The sequence below is a fragment of the Peromyscus maniculatus genome, chromosome 4 (assembly GCF_049852395.1).
Source record: "Peromyscus maniculatus bairdii isolate BWxNUB_F1_BW_parent chromosome 4, HU_Pman_BW_mat_3.1, whole genome shotgun sequence".
NCBI lineage: Eukaryota > Metazoa > Chordata > Mammalia > Rodentia > Cricetidae > Peromyscus > Peromyscus maniculatus.
This window is the reverse complement of record NC_134855.1, coordinates 131,111,255-131,130,679: the sequence shown is the minus strand read 5'-3', so window position 1 is coordinate 131,130,679 and position 19,425 is coordinate 131,111,255. Positions and strand designations below refer to the sequence as shown.

The following is a 19,425-nucleotide window of genomic DNA, read 5'->3' as shown; positions in this document are numbered from 1 at the left end:
TTCTGTTCCCATGTCATGTTCCACTAACCCTGTAGTAGTGGGGCAAAGAAGACCTTGAGCTGGAACTATGAACTAGACCAGTGGCTCTCAACCTCCCTAAAGCTGCAACCCTTTATAATACAGTTCCTCAGGCTGTGGTGACCCCTAAGCACAAAATTATTTTTATTGCTACTTCATGTAATTTTGCTACTGTTATGAATCGTAACATAAGTATCTGTGTTTTCTGATGGTCTTAGGGACCCCCGTGAAAGGGTCATTCGACCCCAAAGGGGTTGTGACCCACATGTTGAGAACCACTGAACTAGAGCTTTAAGCTAATATAGTATGTTACTTTTCAAGATGGAATCAGACTTACAGAAGGTAAGACATGTGCCCAAGGTCAGACAGCTGATAAGGGCAACTAATATATAGGGGGATACAAGCTAGGCGCTTTCAAAATTTATAGCTTTTCTACCACTTGTACCAAAAAATATTGGGGTGTAATCATACAAAGTACCAGAAATGCAAATTTCTACTAATTATCCATGACAGCTCTTAGTCTCACTGCTGAGAAGTGGGAAAGCATTCAAGTTAAGAGAGTGTACAACAAGCCAAGTTATACCATGCTGGCCATGCCTCCCTTATACCACGAGGACATCATCAGCACCTTCTTCACGGAGCACTCTGAGGAGTAAAGGAGTGAATATGCATCCAGCTGCCAGCAGAGTATCTGGCATGTGGGACTGCTCTGTGGGCAGTAGTTACTATTACGGACAGCACTTCAGTTCCCAGGTGTTTTTTTTTTTTTTTTTGCTTTTCAAGACATGGTTTCTCTGTGTAGTTTTGGTGACTGGATCTTGCTCTGTAGACCAGGCTGGCCTTGAACTCACAGAGATCCGCCTGGCTCTGTCTCCCGAGTGCTGGGATTAAAGGCATATGCCACCACTGCCCAGCTAGTTCCCAGATGTTCTTACATATGGCCTACTCTCTTATGAGCCAGGTAGAGCAGGTAGAAACAAAGCTCAGAGAAGAGTGTGCCAAAGGTGACACTACTAACAAAGGCCAGAAACAGACGAAATTCCCTCTTGCCCTACATTGCCACCTCAAGGGCCTAGAGGATATAGAACAGGTCCTACCTTCATGGGACATGTCTTCTTATCAGGACTTCGCTGGGCTGCCACCTCAAAGCAGTATGCTACCCGCTTCTCAGGGGGCCAGTGGGTGGGTGCCAGCTTTTCCATGAAGTCCTCCAGGCTAACAACACGATGGTAGGCTTGGAGGGGCTCCAGCTTGAAGTACTTCTGATAGGACACATGGAGCTAAAGGAGAAAACGGAGGAGTACAGATCTCCATAGTACTCTCATCACTAAAACTATAAACTCAAAGACCCAGCCTACGTGAGATGAGACCCGTGGTGGGCTTCGGATCAAGCTCAGTGGTAGAGTGCCTGCCTAGCATGCATGAGGCATTAGGCTTCATCCCCATTACAACAGCCACAAGACACCACAGTTAGGACAAAGACAAACTGAGAGAAGCTAGCTTCCAGCTCAAGAACAAACAGCAACATCTCTGGTGTTCAAAATGCCTGATGATCTACAAGGAAAGAGGCAAGTGATATGGTGAACATCTCACGACAGAGGAAACCCAAATAGCCCATACATTCAAAAGACGGGCAGCCTTCCCAGTAGTTATGAAAAGGTAGGCTGCAGCTAAGGGCTTTACTTCTTTCATAAGAGCAGAATTTTAAAGTAAACTCTCATCATCGGAACAAATGTACTAAACTAAGCTCTATGGACCTCTGTACATGGCTGCTGGTAGAAGTGCCTGCTTCGGGACAACTACTTGGTGTCCATACCACGTGCTCCTTCTATGGAAGGATTTACCCTGGAGAGGCTCTGATACTTTCTACAGGAAACGTGGATGGCAACACTCAGTGACTCAATGGAAGCACAGGAAAGAAGTAGGAGTCAAATCAGAAAGGCCATGAGGGTAGTTGCTTCCAGGGCCGAGACCCGGGTTAGCAAACTTCTCATTGAATTTACCTGCAATTCATGCTTTCTTTTCCTAACAGAAAAGCCACGCATGCATGTAATCAGAAAAGCCTGCATGGTGGTGCATGAATGTAATCTGACCACTTGGAGATGGTGGCGAAAGAGCAGAGTTTGAGGCCAACCTGGGCTTTATAAACTTCTGTCTCAGAAAATAAAAATAAGAAAGGAAAATAAAAAATAGAAATGATGAGGCAAGAAGGAGAGGAATATGTTCATGAGGACTACTTCTAATCAAGTGGGTTCATGGATGATGGTTATATTCATCATCATAATTTTTTAGTTTTTTCAAAAGAAATTGTTAGTCAGTTGTGGTGTACAACTATAATCCTGGCACTTTGGAGGTAGAGGCAGGAATTCAAAGTCATCCACACCTATATAGTAAATTTGAGGTCAGCCTGGGCTATATGAGACTGTCTCAAAAAAAAAAAAAAAAAAACAACAAAAAAACAAAAAAACAAAAACAAAAACCAAACCCCCAAACAGAAGAAAAAGAAATTTAAATTTAATTTAAATATATTCTTAGAACACCATGGAACAAAATTTGGATTCCATTCTACTGGTCAAGGTTTCTCAAGCATATCCCAATAGTTCAGCTGTAGTAAAAATGTTCCAGAGCTGCAAGTGTGGTAGTGCGTGCCTTTAATCCTAGCATTCAGGAGGCAGAGACAGGTGTCTCTGTGAGTTTGAGGCTGGCCTGGTCTACACACTGAGTTCCAGGACAGCTAGGGCTATACCGTGAAATTCTGTCTTGAAAAATTAATCAGTCAATCAATCAATAGGGTTCCAGAGCTGAAGAGATCTAGGAAGTTCTGCTTTAAACCGGCTTCTCTACTGCAGCAGGACTTCTCGGGGCCTTTGCTGTGCTATTGTGTATTCTCAATCTAAAAATTTAGGAGAATGGGAATTGGAACTAGCATTTCTGAAACTAGACAGGAATTTTTTAAGAGACAGGGCCTCACTATATATCTCTAGCTAGCCTGGTATTTTTATGTAGTTCCGACTGGCCTTGAATTTACAATCTTCCTGCCTCAGCCTCCAAGTGCTAGACTTACAGGCCTTCATCACAGCTGCTAAGGTTTGACTGTTTTGGAAGAACTGATCTGCTGACAGAGAAGAGAATGCACTGACTACTTAAGATCAGAAGAGGGAGGGGAATTACGAAACTACTATAATGATCCTTGTGTTTGTTCAATAATGCATTATTTATTCACTTAGTTGTATTTTAAAAAATTTTGGAGACATCTCCATGTAGCCCAGGCTGGACTTAAGCTCAGAGCAATCTTTCTACTTCAGCTTCCCAAGAGCCAGAATTTTAGGCATGAAGCACCATATCCAGTGTAGTAAGCGTGCAGTTAATATGTACCTCCTATACGTCTAAGTGAGAACCAAAGTGGTCTAGATGGCAAAGAAGGTGCAGATGAGGCTTTGAGGGCTGAGTGTGTATTCAGGAGCGGCACTCAGGCTCAAATCTAGAGTCCCAGCTTGGTGCCCGGGGGAATGGAGATGGTGTAGGCTGAGGCTGGAATTGCAGACGGTGACACAGGTTTGTGGGTAAGGATGGCAAGTTCAGTTCCAGCTTTCGGAATCTGAGATATCTGTGACAACTAAGCAGACTTGAGTGTCTAAAAGTCAGAAACACAAGTCTGTGGTCAGAGTAGAACCTGTACCGGAGGTGTACTGGAGATGTAAGAATAGTTAATGCCATGCCAGTCGATAGGAACTTACAACAAAGCAAGGTAATGGTAACAGCAGCTGTTACTACTCACTGAGTGCTGACTTAGTGCCAGATGCTGTACTCAGTCTTTTATAAGGATCTGCTCATTTGACTCATTTGAGCCACAGAGATGCACCAGCAGCATTGTGGGTGAAGAGAGGAGCCCCGACTGAGGTACAAAAAAATGGTACTTCGCTGAGGTCAGGACTGCAGAAGGAATAAGCAATGTCCTGGAAGCCAGGGGAGGAGGGGAATTTAGGAAAAAGAGAGGCTCATAGGATAAGGAGCCATTGGGTGGTCAGGTAAGACACAGCTTGAGAAATGAACCTTGATTTGGCAATTTTGAGGTCGCTGGTGACCCAGTGAGAATAGTCACTTTAGGAACTGGAAGCTCATTTGAGACAGGTTGAGAAACCCATAGAAGTCAAAGAAGTGGAGACTCAGTATGACAATTCGCTGAGAAGGCTAGGCTGCAACAAGCCAGCGAGACAGACAGACAAGCAAGGCTTAAATGTATCAGCAAAGCCTAGGCCGCAACAAGCCAGCGAGACAGACAGACGAGCAAGGCTTAAATGTATCAGCAAAGCCTAACAAGTCAGACCCGAGGATCCCAAAAGCTGAGGAACTTCCTGTGTCCTAGTTCTGTATACTGAGGAGCCCAGCTGATTCTAAAAGGGTGGCATGAGGCAGGGTCAAGGCACTTACTATCAATAACTCATTCAGTCCTCATCATGAGAGGTAGCCAGTCATCACAGGTTACTGTAAAGATGAGGAAACTGAGATACAGAAAGGTTAAGTATCTTTCTGTGTATAGTGAGGCTATACAATTAGAAAATGGCTAAGTTAAGTTGCAGTCTGGGTTTTAGCTTCTGTTAATAAGCTGTTCAGGGACAGGTGTGCAGCTTGGTGGTAGAACATTTCCCTAAGACCTGGGTCTAATCCATAGCACTGCAGGGAATAGGGAAGCCTTTCCAAAAAGAGGTATGCCTGCAAAGCAGAAAATAAAATATACGCAGAGAAAAAGCATTGGAATTAAATATGGTGTTTTGTTCATGCCAAGTATAATTTTGTTAACTACTTAAACTTTTAAAGTCAATTCATTAAATACTAAGTTCCTACATCCAGGTCTCTGGCAGCACAGTGAACAAAAGGAAACAGAGGGCCATTGGAAGACACAAAGAATAAGCTAAGTATCAGAGGATGGCGACGACGACGAGATCATGCCCAGGGAGGCCCTCAATGGGACAAGTGGCAGCACTGGAGCAGACTGCCTGGGCTGGTAGCCTTGGACACACTACTAAGCCATGCCTCAGTCTCTCTTTTAAAACTGTAAGAGCACTTATCACCTATTACTGACCAATCGGATGGATACATAAGGTAGGGTAATCAGGACTGGAAATGGAGGCTTCCGTTTTAAGACACAGTCTCCGGAAATAGACAGCCTTGGGATTGAATTCAAGTATCACCTAGAAGCTGTGCAATCTCGGGCAAGTTACTTCACTCCTCTAAACCTGGGTTTCCTCGAGGCTGAGCTGTGGAGAGAATGAGCTAATGCTCATGCAGTTCAGACAGTGCCAGCACATGGCAGGTGTTGGGTGAGAAAGTTGACATTACAAGGAAGACAATTCTGGGTAGAGAACAAGACAAGCCTAGAGTGGAAGAAAAACCCAGAGGCCTTGGAGTCAAGCAAATCAGCCAGCCCGGGGAAGGGTGGACAGGGGCCGAAGTCAGCACAAGTACTCACGTTGGTGAAAGGAGGCTTGTGATGCTGGTACTCAATCCAGGGAGGTACAGCCAAGGTGCGGTTCAGCAGCTTTGCGAATGCCAGGGAGCCCAAGAAGTGATCGGCCTGGTTCCCAAAGCGCCCTAGAAATGGTACATTGTGGGTAGAGTGGCCTGGGGTACTAAAGGCACGGTGTATGAAGGGCTCAGAAAAGATGTGCCTCCAGGAAGTGTGTGTGTGGGACCCCGCCCCCCAGCAAGTCACCAAAGTGAGCTAGTAACACTGGCACCTAAGAGAAAGTCTAGACTTCCAGGTTTGACATTCCTTAGCCACCCCAGATTCCATGCTATTTCTCTAACATGCTCTATAATCATCCCTATTCTACTTGTTTTCTTTGCCAAGAGTGTCCTTTGACCGGTTTCCACTTACACGTGAAGGGGGTGACCCTGGTACCTCATTTGCTAAGACACTTTCATCAACTCCTATCCACTTCTCTTGCTCTCGGCATGGATTTGAGTTACTTTTTTTTTTCTTTTTGAGACAGGGTCTGTGTAGTCCTGGCTGGCCTGGAACTTGTTCTATAGACCAGGCTGTCCTTGAACTTGTGACAATCTTCCTGCCTCTACCTCCTAGGTGCTAGGATTACAGCTGTGTAATCAGCTTACGTATTTATTTATGTGCTGGGGATTTAACCCAGGGTCTGGAACATGCTTGGTGTTTTACCACTGAGCTATACCCACAACTTGGGTTATTTACATTTGCCATTTCCCCTCAAATGTCTTTTTTCACTTTCTGGCTTTTTGCACTGGCTGTTTATTCAGCCTGTGAATGTCTCACATACAAGGCATTTCTTGGTTGTTTGGTGTTTTTGCCAGGTTCTCACTATGTAGTCCTGGCTGCTCTAGAGTGCTCTATGTAGATCAGGCTGGCCTTAAACTCACAGAAATCCACCCATCTCTGGCTTCCAATGTTAAGATTCAAGTTGTATGCAACCACACTTAGCTGTCATCAATATGGCATCCATTCATTCATTCTGAAAATACTTCAAGGTCAAAATGTGCCAGATGCAACCATATAAAATGTTAGATGTTGTTACAATATAAACACAAGCAAGATTAAGATCTCTGCCCTCCGGGCGCTCAGTCCTAATTCAGGTTAGGAGACACTAAACATGACAACAAATTCATTTAGATAGATTATGATAGTTGCAAGAAAGAAAATGAAAATGTCTGGTGATGGGAGACTTAAGGAAATTACTTGAGTAGAGGTCAATGGAGTCCTCTTTGGTGACAAGTATGCTGAGACTTCAAGTATGAGAAGGGGGGTGGGGGTGGGGTGCAAAAATTAGAGGAAGGTGTCATAGACCTTTGTGTTTGTGAGGAACAGAAGGAAGCAGGTTAGTGTGGCTATAGCTGGAGGACCAAGGAGAAGGGGTGTGGAGAAGACCAGAGAGGAAGCCAAATCATGCAAGATGACGGCCATGGTCAGGTATGCAAGCCACTGAAGGGTTATAAGAAGGATTGAATTTTACAGTAATGATCCACTATTCCATTTAAATTGCATCCCTGGACTGGTTCTTAAGAGTCCTTGCTATCTTTTATTACCTCAGTTTTCATCATCTTGTACCAAAGTATTCATGTACTTAAAAAAAAAAAACACTTTGTTTTATTGTCTGTCTTCCTAAAATGAAAGATCTACAAGGGTATGTATAAGGTTTATCTGTCTCATTCACCACTGGCACGGAAGGCAGCGCCTGGGTCAAAAAAAAAAAAAAGGTGGCACATAAATATTTGCTGAATGAATGTAAGAACTGCCACGAGACAGCGCGGGCAAGTCTTGCCCTACAACCTCCATTTACTGATCTCGGAGTCGGATTAGACCTCGAGTGAGTCATTTAGCTTCTCCCGTCCGACGAATGGCAAGTTGAGCATCGGCGGCCCCTCTGTACCCATGCAACTAGGGCAGCGAAGAGCATGCCCTGCCCCGCTCCGGAGGTCTCTCCTGGACCTGACGAGGCGTCAGTAGGCGCCTCGCAAAAGTGGCTCTGCCTCCCGGGCCTCAGTTTCTCCATTTGAGCAGGGGGCTCGGGAGGCCTTACCCATGCAGGGACAGTAGAGCAGGTAACCGGCCAGGTCCCAGGAGCCCGCCGCCTGCCCCCGGAGCGGCAGCGGCGGCAGCAGCAGCAGCAGGAGAGACGCCCGCAGCAGCAGCAGGTGTGGCGGTGCCCACGCGGCGGCGCCCATGTCGGCGGCGGAGCCCCAGAGCGTCGCGGCTGGGAGGCGGGGAGGGGGGGGGAGAGGAAAAAAAAAAGCAGAGGCGCGAGTGGCCGCCCCGCTCCCGACGCTCCCCGCGCGCCGCCCGCGCGCCGGCTGGGCCGCTCTAGCCCGCGGGCGGGCGGGACCATAGAGAGCCCGCGGCACCGCCCCCTCCACGACCCGAGCGCCCGCTCGCGCGGCTCCCACAATGCACCGCACAATGGCCCGACCGCCGCCACTACCGGGGCCTGAGCGGGCCTGGCGGAGCCCGAGCGCGGCCCGGCCCGCAGCGCGGGGTCCCGAGCGCAGTGAGTGCCGGCGAGGGTCCTGGGGGATGGTGGGGAGCGGGGCGGGAGGCCGTCGCGCTGTGCCTACACGCCCGGCACTCGGAGCGGCGGCGCCCCTCACCACGGGCCGCCCAGCGCGGTCGCCCACACCCCTGACGGGGGGCCCCCTCTGCGCCAGCCGGGCCCCGGATAGGCCCCGTGGTGACGAAAACGCTCCCCGGACCTCAGACTTGTGCCCGGGGGACCGGAAGAAGCCCTTAGGCTCACTCCATTCCTAGACTTGGAGACTCAGCCCTGAGGGTCCCCCGCTGTCGACCCCCCCCCCCGACTCCCTGGAGACCCAGATAACACGCTGCTGTCCTTCCTTGGGATCGCGGTCTGGGGGGCATAGATAAGCTGCACCTGCTCCCTCCCTCGGACACGCCTACCCCGACCCACATAACCCCTTTCCTGCTCCAAAGAGTCCTCTCTCCGCTCTTTCGTTTTCCAGACTTTCATAAACTTACTCCGGGGCTTCTCGCCAATACCTCGGTCTCAATGAAGAACCCCAAATGAGGTCCTACCTGTAGTTGCCTCCCCGGTGACCATATTGAGTGAACTGCAGACCTTTTTCCATCGCGAGGGTCTCATTTCTCGACTTTCTTGAAACTCACTCGGAGTCTCCAGCACCGCCACCCCCAGCCTCTTCCGACCTTTAGAACCTCCCTGCCTCTTTCTCGCGGTGGTCTCTTGGAGACCCAAATAGTGTGTTCATGATTCTTTACCGTGCATGCTTGCTCTTCCCGTCTCGACTGACCCTATCTAGACTGCTTTCTGAATTCTCGTCTTTTCCCCCCATTCTCCATTCCCACCTTCCAATCGTAGGGGGGATTTAACATTTCACACCACAAAATGGGGTGATCTAGCGGCTGGCCTGAGGGCCGGACTGTTTTCTTACAACTCCAGCTCCATGCTGTGGACTACCCTGGGACAGAAGGGGAAGGGGTCCTGGCTGCTGCGGCGGCGAGTTGGTGCTTTCACCTGCAAGCATACCCTGACTCCTGGCTTGTGTGTTTTTCCACCTGTCAGCCTGGAGCCGTGATAAGTCTGGCCTTGGGTTTCTAACCCTCTTCTCTCAAGGAAAGGCGGCTGGGGGGAAGGGGGGGGCGGGTAGGTGAAAATGAAGCTGGAGTGAGTTGCAGCCATTTGCTCAAGGCCTCCCCAGGGGTGGGAGGCAGCGGGAATCTGAGGAAATAGGGAATCAAAGGGACTCCAAAGAGGCCCATCTACACTGACAGAAGAACTAGCAGCCCGAGAGTAAATCCTACCCCTGTTAATCCTGTTTGATGTTTCTTGGAATGATGCAAGTCATTGAGACTCTCAGGCCTCCCTGTAATTTAATTCTCCCACCATTCCGGAGTGTTGTGTGTGCGCTGGCCTCGGGAAGTGGGCAGCTATTCCCATTCCTCATTCCCTTCTTGCTGTTTTCCAGCCGACCAGTGTGCCTTTGGATTTGTTTCTGTTGCCCAGGTCAAGGCCTGTTTTTTTTTTCCCCCTTCTAACACTATTTATAATTTCCCAGTTGCTATTTTAAGTTCTTTTGAGGGAAGATTCCACCTCCAAGAACCTTTCTGGGTGTGTTTCCTCCTAGGCAGGTGTTGAATTGAGTTCTTCAGATCCCCAAGTAGCTCTTGGGCAGGAAGGATAAAAGCTATTTTAGGGTAGTCACTGAAGTGGAGCTGTTAATCCTCTGTGGGTCTCTTTAGTTAAGAACACTCAGAGATTAACCCTTTCCTTGCTGTAGAGACTGCTGGCTAGCTCAACATTATTTGATGGGGAGAGTTGGGAAAACTGGACTGTGGCAGCCGAAGGTACACAAAATTCAGTACAAAGACCAAGATAATAGCTTTCTTTTGCTGGGCACTTTGAGCAGGCCAAACCCAATGCTGAGCTTTTTGCATACCTGACTAAAATAATCCTTACAGCCAGACTGTGAGGTAAGTATTTTTAGCTTTACAGATGAGGAAACAGGCTAATAATGGAGAAAGAACGCAGTTTCTATAGAGATGATGTAACACCATAAAAACTATAGTTTCATCAGAGGACAGCCTACATCACAGCACTCCAGAAGACAGACCGGAGCTTCCAAAGGCCATACAGAGTACTGAGCAAGCATTCTTACTGTGGGTATGGAGCTTTAATAATAGAAGAGGGTGTAATAAAGTGGCCATCCAGGAAGAGAAAACTCTGGCCCAGGAGATGTACGGGAGGAAAGTAAAGGGCTTGTGCTGAGGCTTAACAGTGAGGGAAAAGAGGAAGGCTGAGTTCTGAGATGTTGGGAAGGGAAGGAAACTGACTTTGAGGCATGAGAAATAACACTAAGAGGGAGAGAGAAGTTATACTCGGCACTGCTGAAGAGTGGCCGCAGCAGCAATATTGCCCTCACGGGCTTCGTGTGTTCATGTTTCATGTCACTCTCCACAGTACCATTTCTCTTCATCCTCTAGGAGATATTTACAGGTTAAGAGAATGAATCTCTTTCAGAAATTGAGGAGAGTGAGGTGCAGAGAAGTGAAGTAACCCGCCTGTGGTTTCACAGCCAGTGAGTGGTGGCTCTTCTGATAGCAAGTCCAAGGTTCTTTCCGTGCTGCCTCCCCCTTCAGATCAGATGCCAGAAGAGTCTTGGGCTGAAAATACACTGACTTATACCAGTAACTGGGAGGGATTGTGTTTGTTTTATGGAAACAGGTTCTGTCAGCTTCTCCATAGCTACAGTTAGACTATGAGACTAGAAGAACAGCTTTGAAAGAGAAGCAAAATTCTTTCACAGTTTTGACAGGAAGTCTGAAGGAGTAGGTCTGATTGTATGAATCAAACCCAGGAATTTTTCTGGATCAGAGGAGTATGCAGACAAAGGACACAGAGGAAGTGAGACTAGATCCCCAAAAGATTCCTAGGTAACACCAGCAACTGTGGCTATGGTGGCCACTGATTGTAGGTAAGGATCTTGCTGTGCTTTTTCAGAGGCCTAGGTGAGTAGGATCAAGGTGTTGGCTCTTCTAAAGCCATAACCTCATGAATGCTGATCAAGTGGAGCACATGGTTTTCTCCTTCCTCCTTTGGTTCTATCGGGGCATCCTCGTGAGCTCTTCTTAGCCACTAGCAGCCTGTTTCCTAGAAGCCCATTACTCACTCTTTCAGTAGCTAAACTGCTGTGTCTTGTTTGTGCATGTTCAACAGAACAGATGAGGTGGACGTGTGGGAGGTGGGGATGTACCATTCTCTTTCTGAGTTTGTGCGGAATTTCCAGAGCTAGGCTCCCCTCACATCAGCCAGAGTGATGTGACTTGCTTTCCTCTAGCTGCCATTCCCAACTTCCAAAGGCTAAGATGCATGATTTAGATAGGAAGTGGGAGCAGAATTTGACTCTCTAAACTAGACATGCATACTTGGAGCTCACTCTATCCAGTTCCAGGGTACGTAGTAATCGCTGGTATTATAAACAGGTAATTCCACCTTGTGCAGAAGGGGGCGGAATTTGAACAATGAAAGCCAGCCATCGGAGGAGGCGTTTGAGGTGTATAGAGAGCAGGCAGATATGACAGAGATGTGCCAGGATAACTCAAGTGAGTCTAGTTTTCAGTAATTTCTTGCCCTTTCCAGTACATGATTAGTACAAAATATTGCCACTTTTGTGCAGATGATTCTAGGCAAATCCCCACTGGTGATGGAGAAATGTTTGTCATATTACATTGCAATGTTTCTTCAACAAAAGGAATGGTTCCTGAACAGGATGTAGCTCATGTTATGATGAGCAAAGCTCTCTGGGGCATGAACCCGCTGATACTATCATCTCGTTCATGGCCAGTCTGTTGGATGAATGGTCACTGTAAGCAGCAGGTGCTAATTAGCTGAGCAAGCATTCCATGGTCCACAGCTAGTTTGTGCAGTTGAAGCTCTCCCCAGAGTCTTGTAGCCAATCCCCAGATACACCATCATTGCTCTCTACATGGAAAATCCTCATAACTGAATTTTGGGATTGTCTCTTGAGTTGGTGTCAGGAAGGGGTCGTGTTACTGTTGCTCTGTCTTCCTCTCCTTACTATACCACTTTCACCAACAAGGGGAAGGATCAGATTTCAGGTTTTGGCTCCTTTCTCTGGAGGGTGGAGAACCAGTTTAAACTAGAGCTTCTGGGTATAAGTTAAGCCCCTGAGAATCAACTTGAGTTTAACGAGTAATTTACTCATCTAAAAGGAAATTGAGGTTCCTTCTCTAGATGTTAGGTATATGGAAATGAAAGAGATACAGAAGGATCCCTCAGAGGATCATCAGGTGGAGAAGACTTACGTTCAAATCAAGAATGTTATCTGTCCTAGTAGAGAATTGCATGTGTGTCCTCTGAGTCTGTAGGATGAACCACTCAGCACTTTGGGGTTTTATGGATTAAAAGAAAACAAAAAACCATGGAGAACAAAAGATCCAGAAAGGTGGTGGAGGTCAGGATGGGACTGGCACTAGTTTAGGGAAAATTCTTGGAGGCTACAGTTGCTTCTCTAGAAGGAACCTCCTGATGTCAGTGCTCTGCTAAGAAATGCAGGAGGCACAGGGCCTGGCTCTTGGGTCTGAATTTCCTATGGAAAGTTCTAACTCTGTTGCCTTTTAGATATTTTATTGTTCCTTAGCACCTCTGGTGAGGGAATAACAGCAAATGGAGGGAAGTAGGGTGAGGAGGAGGAGGAAAGCTATCTAACCTTTGAGGGAGGGATGTAAAAACGAAGAGAAAGTTTAGTGCTTTGAGCTTTAGTTCCTCAGATTACTTGGTCTCTTCTAGTCTAGAGTTACCAGTAATAACCCCGATGAGCACTGGTAAGCACCAATGGAAGCTTTATACATATGGCTGCATTGACCTCTAAAACATGATTTTGGAGGTTGTGTCTGTTTTGTAAATAAGGAAGCAGGTCAGGGAAGCAAGTGCTTGTTTGAAAGTCACACCACTAGTGAGTGGGAGGAGAAGGGTGGGAGTAGGCTTGGGAGCTGTCTGCGGAGCCTGTGTGCTCTTGGTATGGGGCTTCCTAACACCAGGTGCTCTGTTTCAGGTGAAGAGACTGTTTTCTGAAGGCTGCGTTGGAGGCTGTGACCGAGCAGAGAGCCTATGTGAACTGATGGGGAGGCTTTCTGAATAACATGGCCCTCTGCCATTAGCCTTGCCATGACCACATTTTTCACCAGCGTCCCTCCCTGGATTCAAGATGCAAAGCAGGAGGAGGAAGTGGGCTGGAAACTAGTTCCCAGGCCTCGGGGCCGGGAGGCAGAGAGTCAAGTGAAGTGCCAATGTGAAATCTCGGGGACACCTTTCTCAAATGGGGAGAAGCTAAGGCCTCATAGCCTTCCCCATCCGGAGCAGAGACCGTATAGCTGCCCTCAGCTGCACTGTGGCAAGGCTTTTGCCTCCAAGTACAAGCTGTATAGGTAGGTGACACTCCCATACCTCTTTTAGCCCCCAGCTTCCCAGAGGTCAGAACCAGAGACTCAGCTGAGTATGGGTCTTTATTGGTAGCAAAAGAGTAAAAGATGAAATTGTCCTGTATGTGTACTCTGAACTCTAACCATTTGAAGTCACTACTAAGTAATAATAGTGTTTAGCTGGGCATGGAGGTGCATGCCTGTAATTCTGGCACTTATAAGGCCGAAGCAGAAGAATCACACCAGTTCAAAGCCAGCTTGGGCTACAGAGTGAGACTGTTTGAAAACAAACCACTTAGGGCCCATTGAGCTAGCTTAGTGGGTTGGAGTGCTTGCTGCCAAGCCTAACAGTCTGAGTTCAGTCCCTGGGACCCACATGGTAGAAGGAGAGAACTGACTTCTGCAAGTTGTCTCTGGCCCCTAAACTCATACATGTACACACAAAATAATAAATGTAATAAAATTTTGTTTAAGCTGGCCAGTGGTGGCGAATGCCTTTAATCCCAGCATTCAGGAGGCAGAGGTAGGTGGGTCTACAGAGTTAGTTCCAGGACAGCCAAGGATACACAAAGGAACCCTGTCTTAACGCGCCCCCCCCCCCAATTTTTTTTAGCAGCAAACAAACAAAATTAGTGTTTGTTTTGAAACAGGAGTTCCTTATGTAGCCCAGGTTAGCCTAGAATTCAAAAAATTCCTTCCTCATCAAAAATGGTGGTATTTTTATTGAGACAGTAGACTCTGATGAGTATAGTGTAAGGCAGCTATGAACAAATTAGACTTAACATTTTTTTCAGTACTTTCTCCATTCCTGTCAGGTAAATTATCAGAATCTTAGCCAGAAGTTAGAAATTGGTCTCAGACGTTTAGAAGGACAAGGAGGTCCTCTGGTCTAGTCTGTCCAGCTGGGGCTCTTGTGACTTCGCCAGGACAGAGTGTTGGTCCTGCAGTGCTGTGCTCTGACTCAGCCTGCGAATCAGAGGGTTGTTTCTCTGTCTGTAGAGTCCCTGCTGCTCAGTGGGTCAGCTCCTTTCCTGAAATTTGTAAGCCCAAGAACCCTTACTTAAAGTGAAAGAGAATGTGAAAGCCCTTGTTAGGGCAGATAAGAGCAGCTCTGTTAGGGAAAGGACCTGAGGAGAACCATCTATATTTACTTGATCCCCTGCCTTGCCAGTAAAGGAACCATGAACTTGTCCTGATCAAATGAGGTAGACTAACCTGGTGCATCTAGCCATTCATCTATCTCTTATTTATCAATCTCCTGCTATGTACTACAAACAGTGCTCATTGCTAGGGGCAGGGTAGTGAGTAAGAAGGGTGGAGGGGCTAGCTGTTTGTTTTTTACACATAGTGAAAACTTTTGAGTATACTTTCTCAACAGTGAAGACAGACAGCAAACCCATAAATACAGTGAGATGACCACAGAAAGCCCTAGTTCCTCATCTGGAAAACAGTTGGTAGGAAGGAACCAAGATAGGTATCAGGGGTTGTGTGGACCTAGGAATGTGTTGATTCTTAGGGGACCCTAGTCAGGGACATCCTCTTGGACTCCTTTGTGGTGGTCTGAATACCAGTGAGAGGTTGATAGAAAAATCCTAGTCCAAGAGGTAAGAGCCCTGACATGATCTTTGGTGAGTTTCTGGGCTTCTTTAGGCCTTAGTTTTTACCTGCTACATGAAGGAAACAGACTGAGTCCTTCAGCACGGCCTCTAATGTGCCATCCTGTCAGCATGCCAGGAGGTTGATAATGACCCCATAAATATGAGTGTACACACATAACACAAGGTGATTCTCTATCTAGAAAAGGTCATGGCGCCGGGCGGTAGTGGCACATGCCTTTAATCCCAGCACTCGGGAGGCAGAGGCAGGTGGATCTCTGTGAGTTCAAGGCCAGCCTGGTCTACAGAGTGAGTTCCAGGACAGGCGCAAAGCTACACAGAGAGACCCTGTCTCGAAAAAACAAAAGCAAAAAACAAAAAAAGAAAAAAAAAAAGAAAAGGAAAGGTCATGGGGTACTAGACACAGCTATGATGTGCTATCTCAAGAGGGTTAGTGTTTAAATACAGCCTCTGCCATTGACTGACTGATGGGTGGGGCTACCTGATGCTTCCTGCCCTTAACTGGAGAATGTTGTTAATGACAGTTCACCCACAGTTTGGCAAATGGTAGGCCTTAAAGTCTTGGTGAGTTGATTCTGAAGGTATATGAAGCTATGGATCCAGTTCCTGGTCTCTGGGCTGTTTTCCAGTCAGACAGGAGACATGTGAACTAAGGGACAATGAGGAACTAAGCAGTTGAAATGATAGAAAAGGATCTGTAGTGAAAAATGAATTGTTCTCATACTCATCACAACTATTTCTCTCCCAAAGGCAGCTGGTGGGATTCATTTCTTAGGAATCCTCGAGACATTCAAATGTGTATCCTCCTTTTGGTTTTCAAAGGGGGTTGTATTATGTGCACTGTTGAACTTCCTTTTTTGACTTGTCTTTGTATATCTTGGGAACTTGTTACAGATCAGGAAGTTTACATACATTTCATATTTCATTTTTCCCTTTATTGTAACATTTAAAAAAATTAAATGTAAACTTTTGAAGAGGAAATCATTCACATGACTCAGAATTCAGGTGGTATTAAAAGGCTTACAATGAAAGTTCTCCATCAAGTCCATTTATAAACTCCGATTTTTGGATCACCCCACCCCCAGGCTCCCAGTGATGTCTGGTTCTTATTGCAAGCACATACAAGCAATACGTTATTTTTTTGTAGCAAATACCATTCTTTGTGTACTATTGCTTTTTCCTCTTTTTAAAAAAAGTTTCTTTCGCTGGGCGGTGGTGGCGCACGCCTTTAATCCCAGCACCCGGGAGGCAGAGGAAGGCGGATCTCTGTGAGTTCGAGGCCAGCCTGGTCTACAAAGCAAGTTCCAGGAAAGGCGCAAAGCTACACAGAGAAACCCTGTCTCGAAAAACCAAAAAAAAAAAAAAAATTTCTTTCAAGACAGAATTTCTCTCTATATAGCCTTGACTGCCTGAACTTGCTCTGTAGAACAGGCTGACCTCAAACTCAGAGATCTGCCTGCCTCTTCTTCCCATATGTTCAGATTAAAGGCATGCACCACTGCCCCCCCCCCCACTTTTTCCTCTTAATGTTTCTAAGAAGCTTATTCCTTGAAGGTACTATAAAGCTCACCTTTTAAATACCAGAGTTATATTACAGACTTAGCAATTGTATAACCAGTTCCCTATTAGTAAATTCAGATTGTTCTTGATTTTTTGCTACTAAAACCAATGCTGCCAAGCATGGCAATACATACATGATTTTGTAGGGTAGGATATAGTCGACATGGTATTCTGTTGCATTGCTTTATTGAAGTTTTTATATATAGTTGCCTGTTTGTAGACATCTGGTTGTCTAGTTAGCCCTTTTGAACTTCCAGCTTTCTACCCATCTTCCATCCCTACCCACAGGCACATGGCCACCCACTCGGCCCAGAAACCCCACCAGTGCATGTACTGTGACAAGATGTTTCACCGAAAGGACCATCTGCGGAACCACTTGCAAACCCACGACCCCAACAAGGAGGCCCTCCACTGCTCTGAGTGCGGTAAGAATTACAATACAAAGCTGGGTTACCGCCGCCACCTGGCCATGCATGCTGCCAGCAGTGGTGATCTCAGCTGCAAGGTGTGCCTGCAGACCTTTGAGAGTACCCAGGCCCTATTGGAGCACCTGAAGGCTCACTCACGCCGGGTAGCAGGAGGTGCCAAGGAGAAGAAGCACCCCTGTGATCACTGTGACCGGCGGTTCTATACTCGGAAGGATGTTCGACGGCACCTAGTGGTGCACACTGGTCGTAAAGACTTCCTGTGCCAGTACTGTGCCCAGAGGTTTGGCCGCAAGGATCACCTGACACGGCATGTCAAGAAGAGCCACTCACAGGAGCTGCTCAAGATCAAGACAGAGCCAGTGGATATGTTAGGCTTACTCAGCTGTAGCTCCGCAGTCAGTGTGAAGGAAGAGCTGAGCCCTGTGCTCTGCATGGCCTCTCGGGACGTGATGGGGGCCAAGGCCTTCCCTGGCATGTTGCCCATGGGTATGTATGGTGCCCACATCCCTACCATGCCCAGTGCGGGCGTGCCACACTCCCTGGTGCACAACACGCTGCCCATGGGTATGAGCTACCCTCTGGAATCTTCTCCGATCTCCTCCTCAGCTCAGCTCCCTCCAAAATACCAGCTTGGATCTACCTCATACTTGCCTGATAAACTGCCCAAAGTGGAGGTGGATAGTTTTCTGGCAGAGCTTCCTGGAAGTCTGTCTCTCTCATCAGCTGAACCCCAGCCCGCCTCACCTCAGCCGGCGGCAGCGGCGGCAGCTGCAGCCCTCCTAGACGAAGCCCTGCTCACCAAGAGTCCCGCCAACCTCTCTGAGGCCCTCTGCGCTGCTAATATGGATTTCTCTCACTTACTGGGCTTCCTTCCACTCAACCTACCCCCATGTAACCCGCCAGGGGCCACAGGAGGCTTGGTCATGGGCTACTCCCAAGCTGAGGCACAGCCTCTGCTCACCACTCTGCAAGCTCAGCCTCAAGATTCCCCTGGAGCTGGGGGACCCCTGAACTTTGGGCCTCTGCACTCCTTGCCTCCTGTCTTCACCTCTGGCCTGAGTACCACCACCCTGCCTCGTTTCCACCAAGCATTCCAGTAGCCCCCATGGAGGTCCCCCACTCAGTCTTTTGGTTCTGCAAGGGAGCCTAAGTACCCACCCCATCCACCTCCCCCATGAAGGCAGCTGAGCTTTCAGAGCTGGGTTCAAAAAGAAAATTCCAGTGTCTATATGGAGCACTTGGTTTGGGGGCTCAGGCTCCAGGATCAATCTAGAGGGATCCTTGAACCCAGCCCCGTGAACTTTCATAGGACTTTCAGGTATTTTTACTTTTATTTTTTGATCTGAACTGGGAGCTATTTTTAGCCCTCTGCCTCTCCAAAGTGTCAGAACCACCTTCAATCTGGAGAAGGGGAAGCCTCTTGGAGACAGAGGGTTTCACCTTGTATGACCTCAAGAGAAATAGCTTAAGAAGCCCGTCTTCTGGTCCCAGCCTACAGACCCTCCAGCAGTTGGTTGTTGAGTCCCTGCTGTGGAAGGTCTCTTGACTATTACCTGCTTCCAGCTACCAAGCAGGACAGAGGGCCTCTATTCTCAGCAATCCCACCCTACTCTACCAGCAGCTCTACTTCAGTCAGTGTTGTCCAGCAACGGTACCGTTTACACATTCTCCTCAGACACACCATTTCACCTCCCTTGCCACACTGTTAGCCTTAGAGTAATTGCAGTGAACACTGTTTACACACCGTGAATCCATTCCCACCAGTCCATTTCAGTTGCCACCAGCCTGAACCACTAGGTACCTGGTGTTAACTGGAGCCCTGTTTACAAGGCGGAGTCGGGTCTTGCTGACTTCTCTTCACTTGAGGTCACATTTTTCCCCCGTGGGGAAATAAACTGACTTTGGACTGCTTCAGTTTCTGCCATCTTCCATGACTGCTTCTATCCCTGCCTTCCATGGCAGTGTCCACAGGAGATAGGCAAGAAGACTGGAGCAGCTTTCTCACAGGTCTGCAATTTTGTTTTTCTCCAAGTACATCATGACACCTTCGTTCTCCTGAACTGGAGAGGGGAAGAAATGAAAGGCACCAATATCTACCATTCCCCAATCCCCAGCCCCACCCTGGACATCATGAGCTGTTGTTATTTGTCTTGGAAGGAAGGGTTCTGGGCTCTGGGCTGGATAGCAGAGAAGAGGGAATTCACCCTTGGTTTGTTTCCTCCTGCTTGTCCTTCCAGGACATAATGGAACTGTCAGAAGAGTTTCTAGAAAGTTAGGATTGGGCAGATAGTTGAGTCCTAATCTATCAAATCATTGTTGCCTCTCATACCAAAATGTTCTTACCTACAGTGTCCCTTCTGCCTTCCCT

The 19,425-nt window shown here is 47.5% G+C and overlaps 2 protein-coding genes across 4 annotated transcripts in view; one reads left to right on the top strand and one right to left on the bottom strand.

The window, feature by feature from the left end:
• Nucleotides 1-7,840, bottom strand: part of Pofut1 (protein O-fucosyltransferase 1) — a 30,079-nt gene extending 22,239 nt beyond the window's left edge. Inside the window, exons 1-3 of the mRNA XM_006985467.4 lie at nucleotides 7,566-7,840; nucleotides 5,489-5,610; nucleotides 1,116-1,298 (exon numbers count right to left, since the gene is read on the bottom strand). Coding sequence (XP_006985529.1) covers nucleotides 1,116-1,298; nucleotides 5,489-5,610; nucleotides 7,566-7,710 — 450 coding nt within the window. The 5' untranslated portion in view covers nucleotides 7,711-7,840. The remainder of the gene's footprint in view (nucleotides 1-1,115; nucleotides 1,299-5,488; nucleotides 5,611-7,565) is intronic.
• Nucleotides 7,841-7,893: 53 nt separating this feature from the next.
• Plagl2 (PLAG1 like zinc finger 2) lies at nucleotides 7,894-18,971 on the top strand. 3 transcript variants are annotated; one of them, XM_076570872.1, is made up of 4 exons: nucleotides 7,935-8,030; nucleotides 11,495-11,614; nucleotides 13,087-13,459; nucleotides 16,918-18,971. In XM_076570872.1, the coding sequence occupies exons 3-4, from the start codon at nucleotides 13,200-13,202 to the stop codon at nucleotides 18,155-18,157; spliced, it is 1,500 nt and encodes a 499-aa protein (XP_076426987.1). In that variant the 5' UTR covers nucleotides 7,935-8,030; nucleotides 11,495-11,614; nucleotides 13,087-13,199; the 3' UTR covers nucleotides 18,158-18,971. The 3 variants fall into 3 exon arrangements, with proteins under 3 accessions (XP_076426986.1, XP_076426987.1, XP_076426988.1); XM_076570871.1 differs by lacking the exon at nucleotides 11,495-11,614 and having other exon boundaries at nucleotides 7,894-8,030; XM_076570873.1 differs by lacking the exons at nucleotides 7,935-8,030; nucleotides 11,495-11,614 and adding an exon at nucleotides 8,743-10,175.
• Nucleotides 18,972-19,425: the final 454 nt, after the last annotated feature.

What these genes read in the sequence shown, in the direction of transcription:
- Plagl2 (XM_076570871.1), top strand. Translation starts at nt 13,200, where the DNA reads ATGACCACATTTTTCACCAGCGTCCCTCCCTGGATTCAAGATGCAAAG. An exon ending in TCCAAGTACAAGCTGTATAG is followed by an intron (nt 13,460 to 16,917) that starts GTAGGTGACACT and finishes CCCTACCCACAG; the next exon opens with GCACATGGCCACCCACTCGG.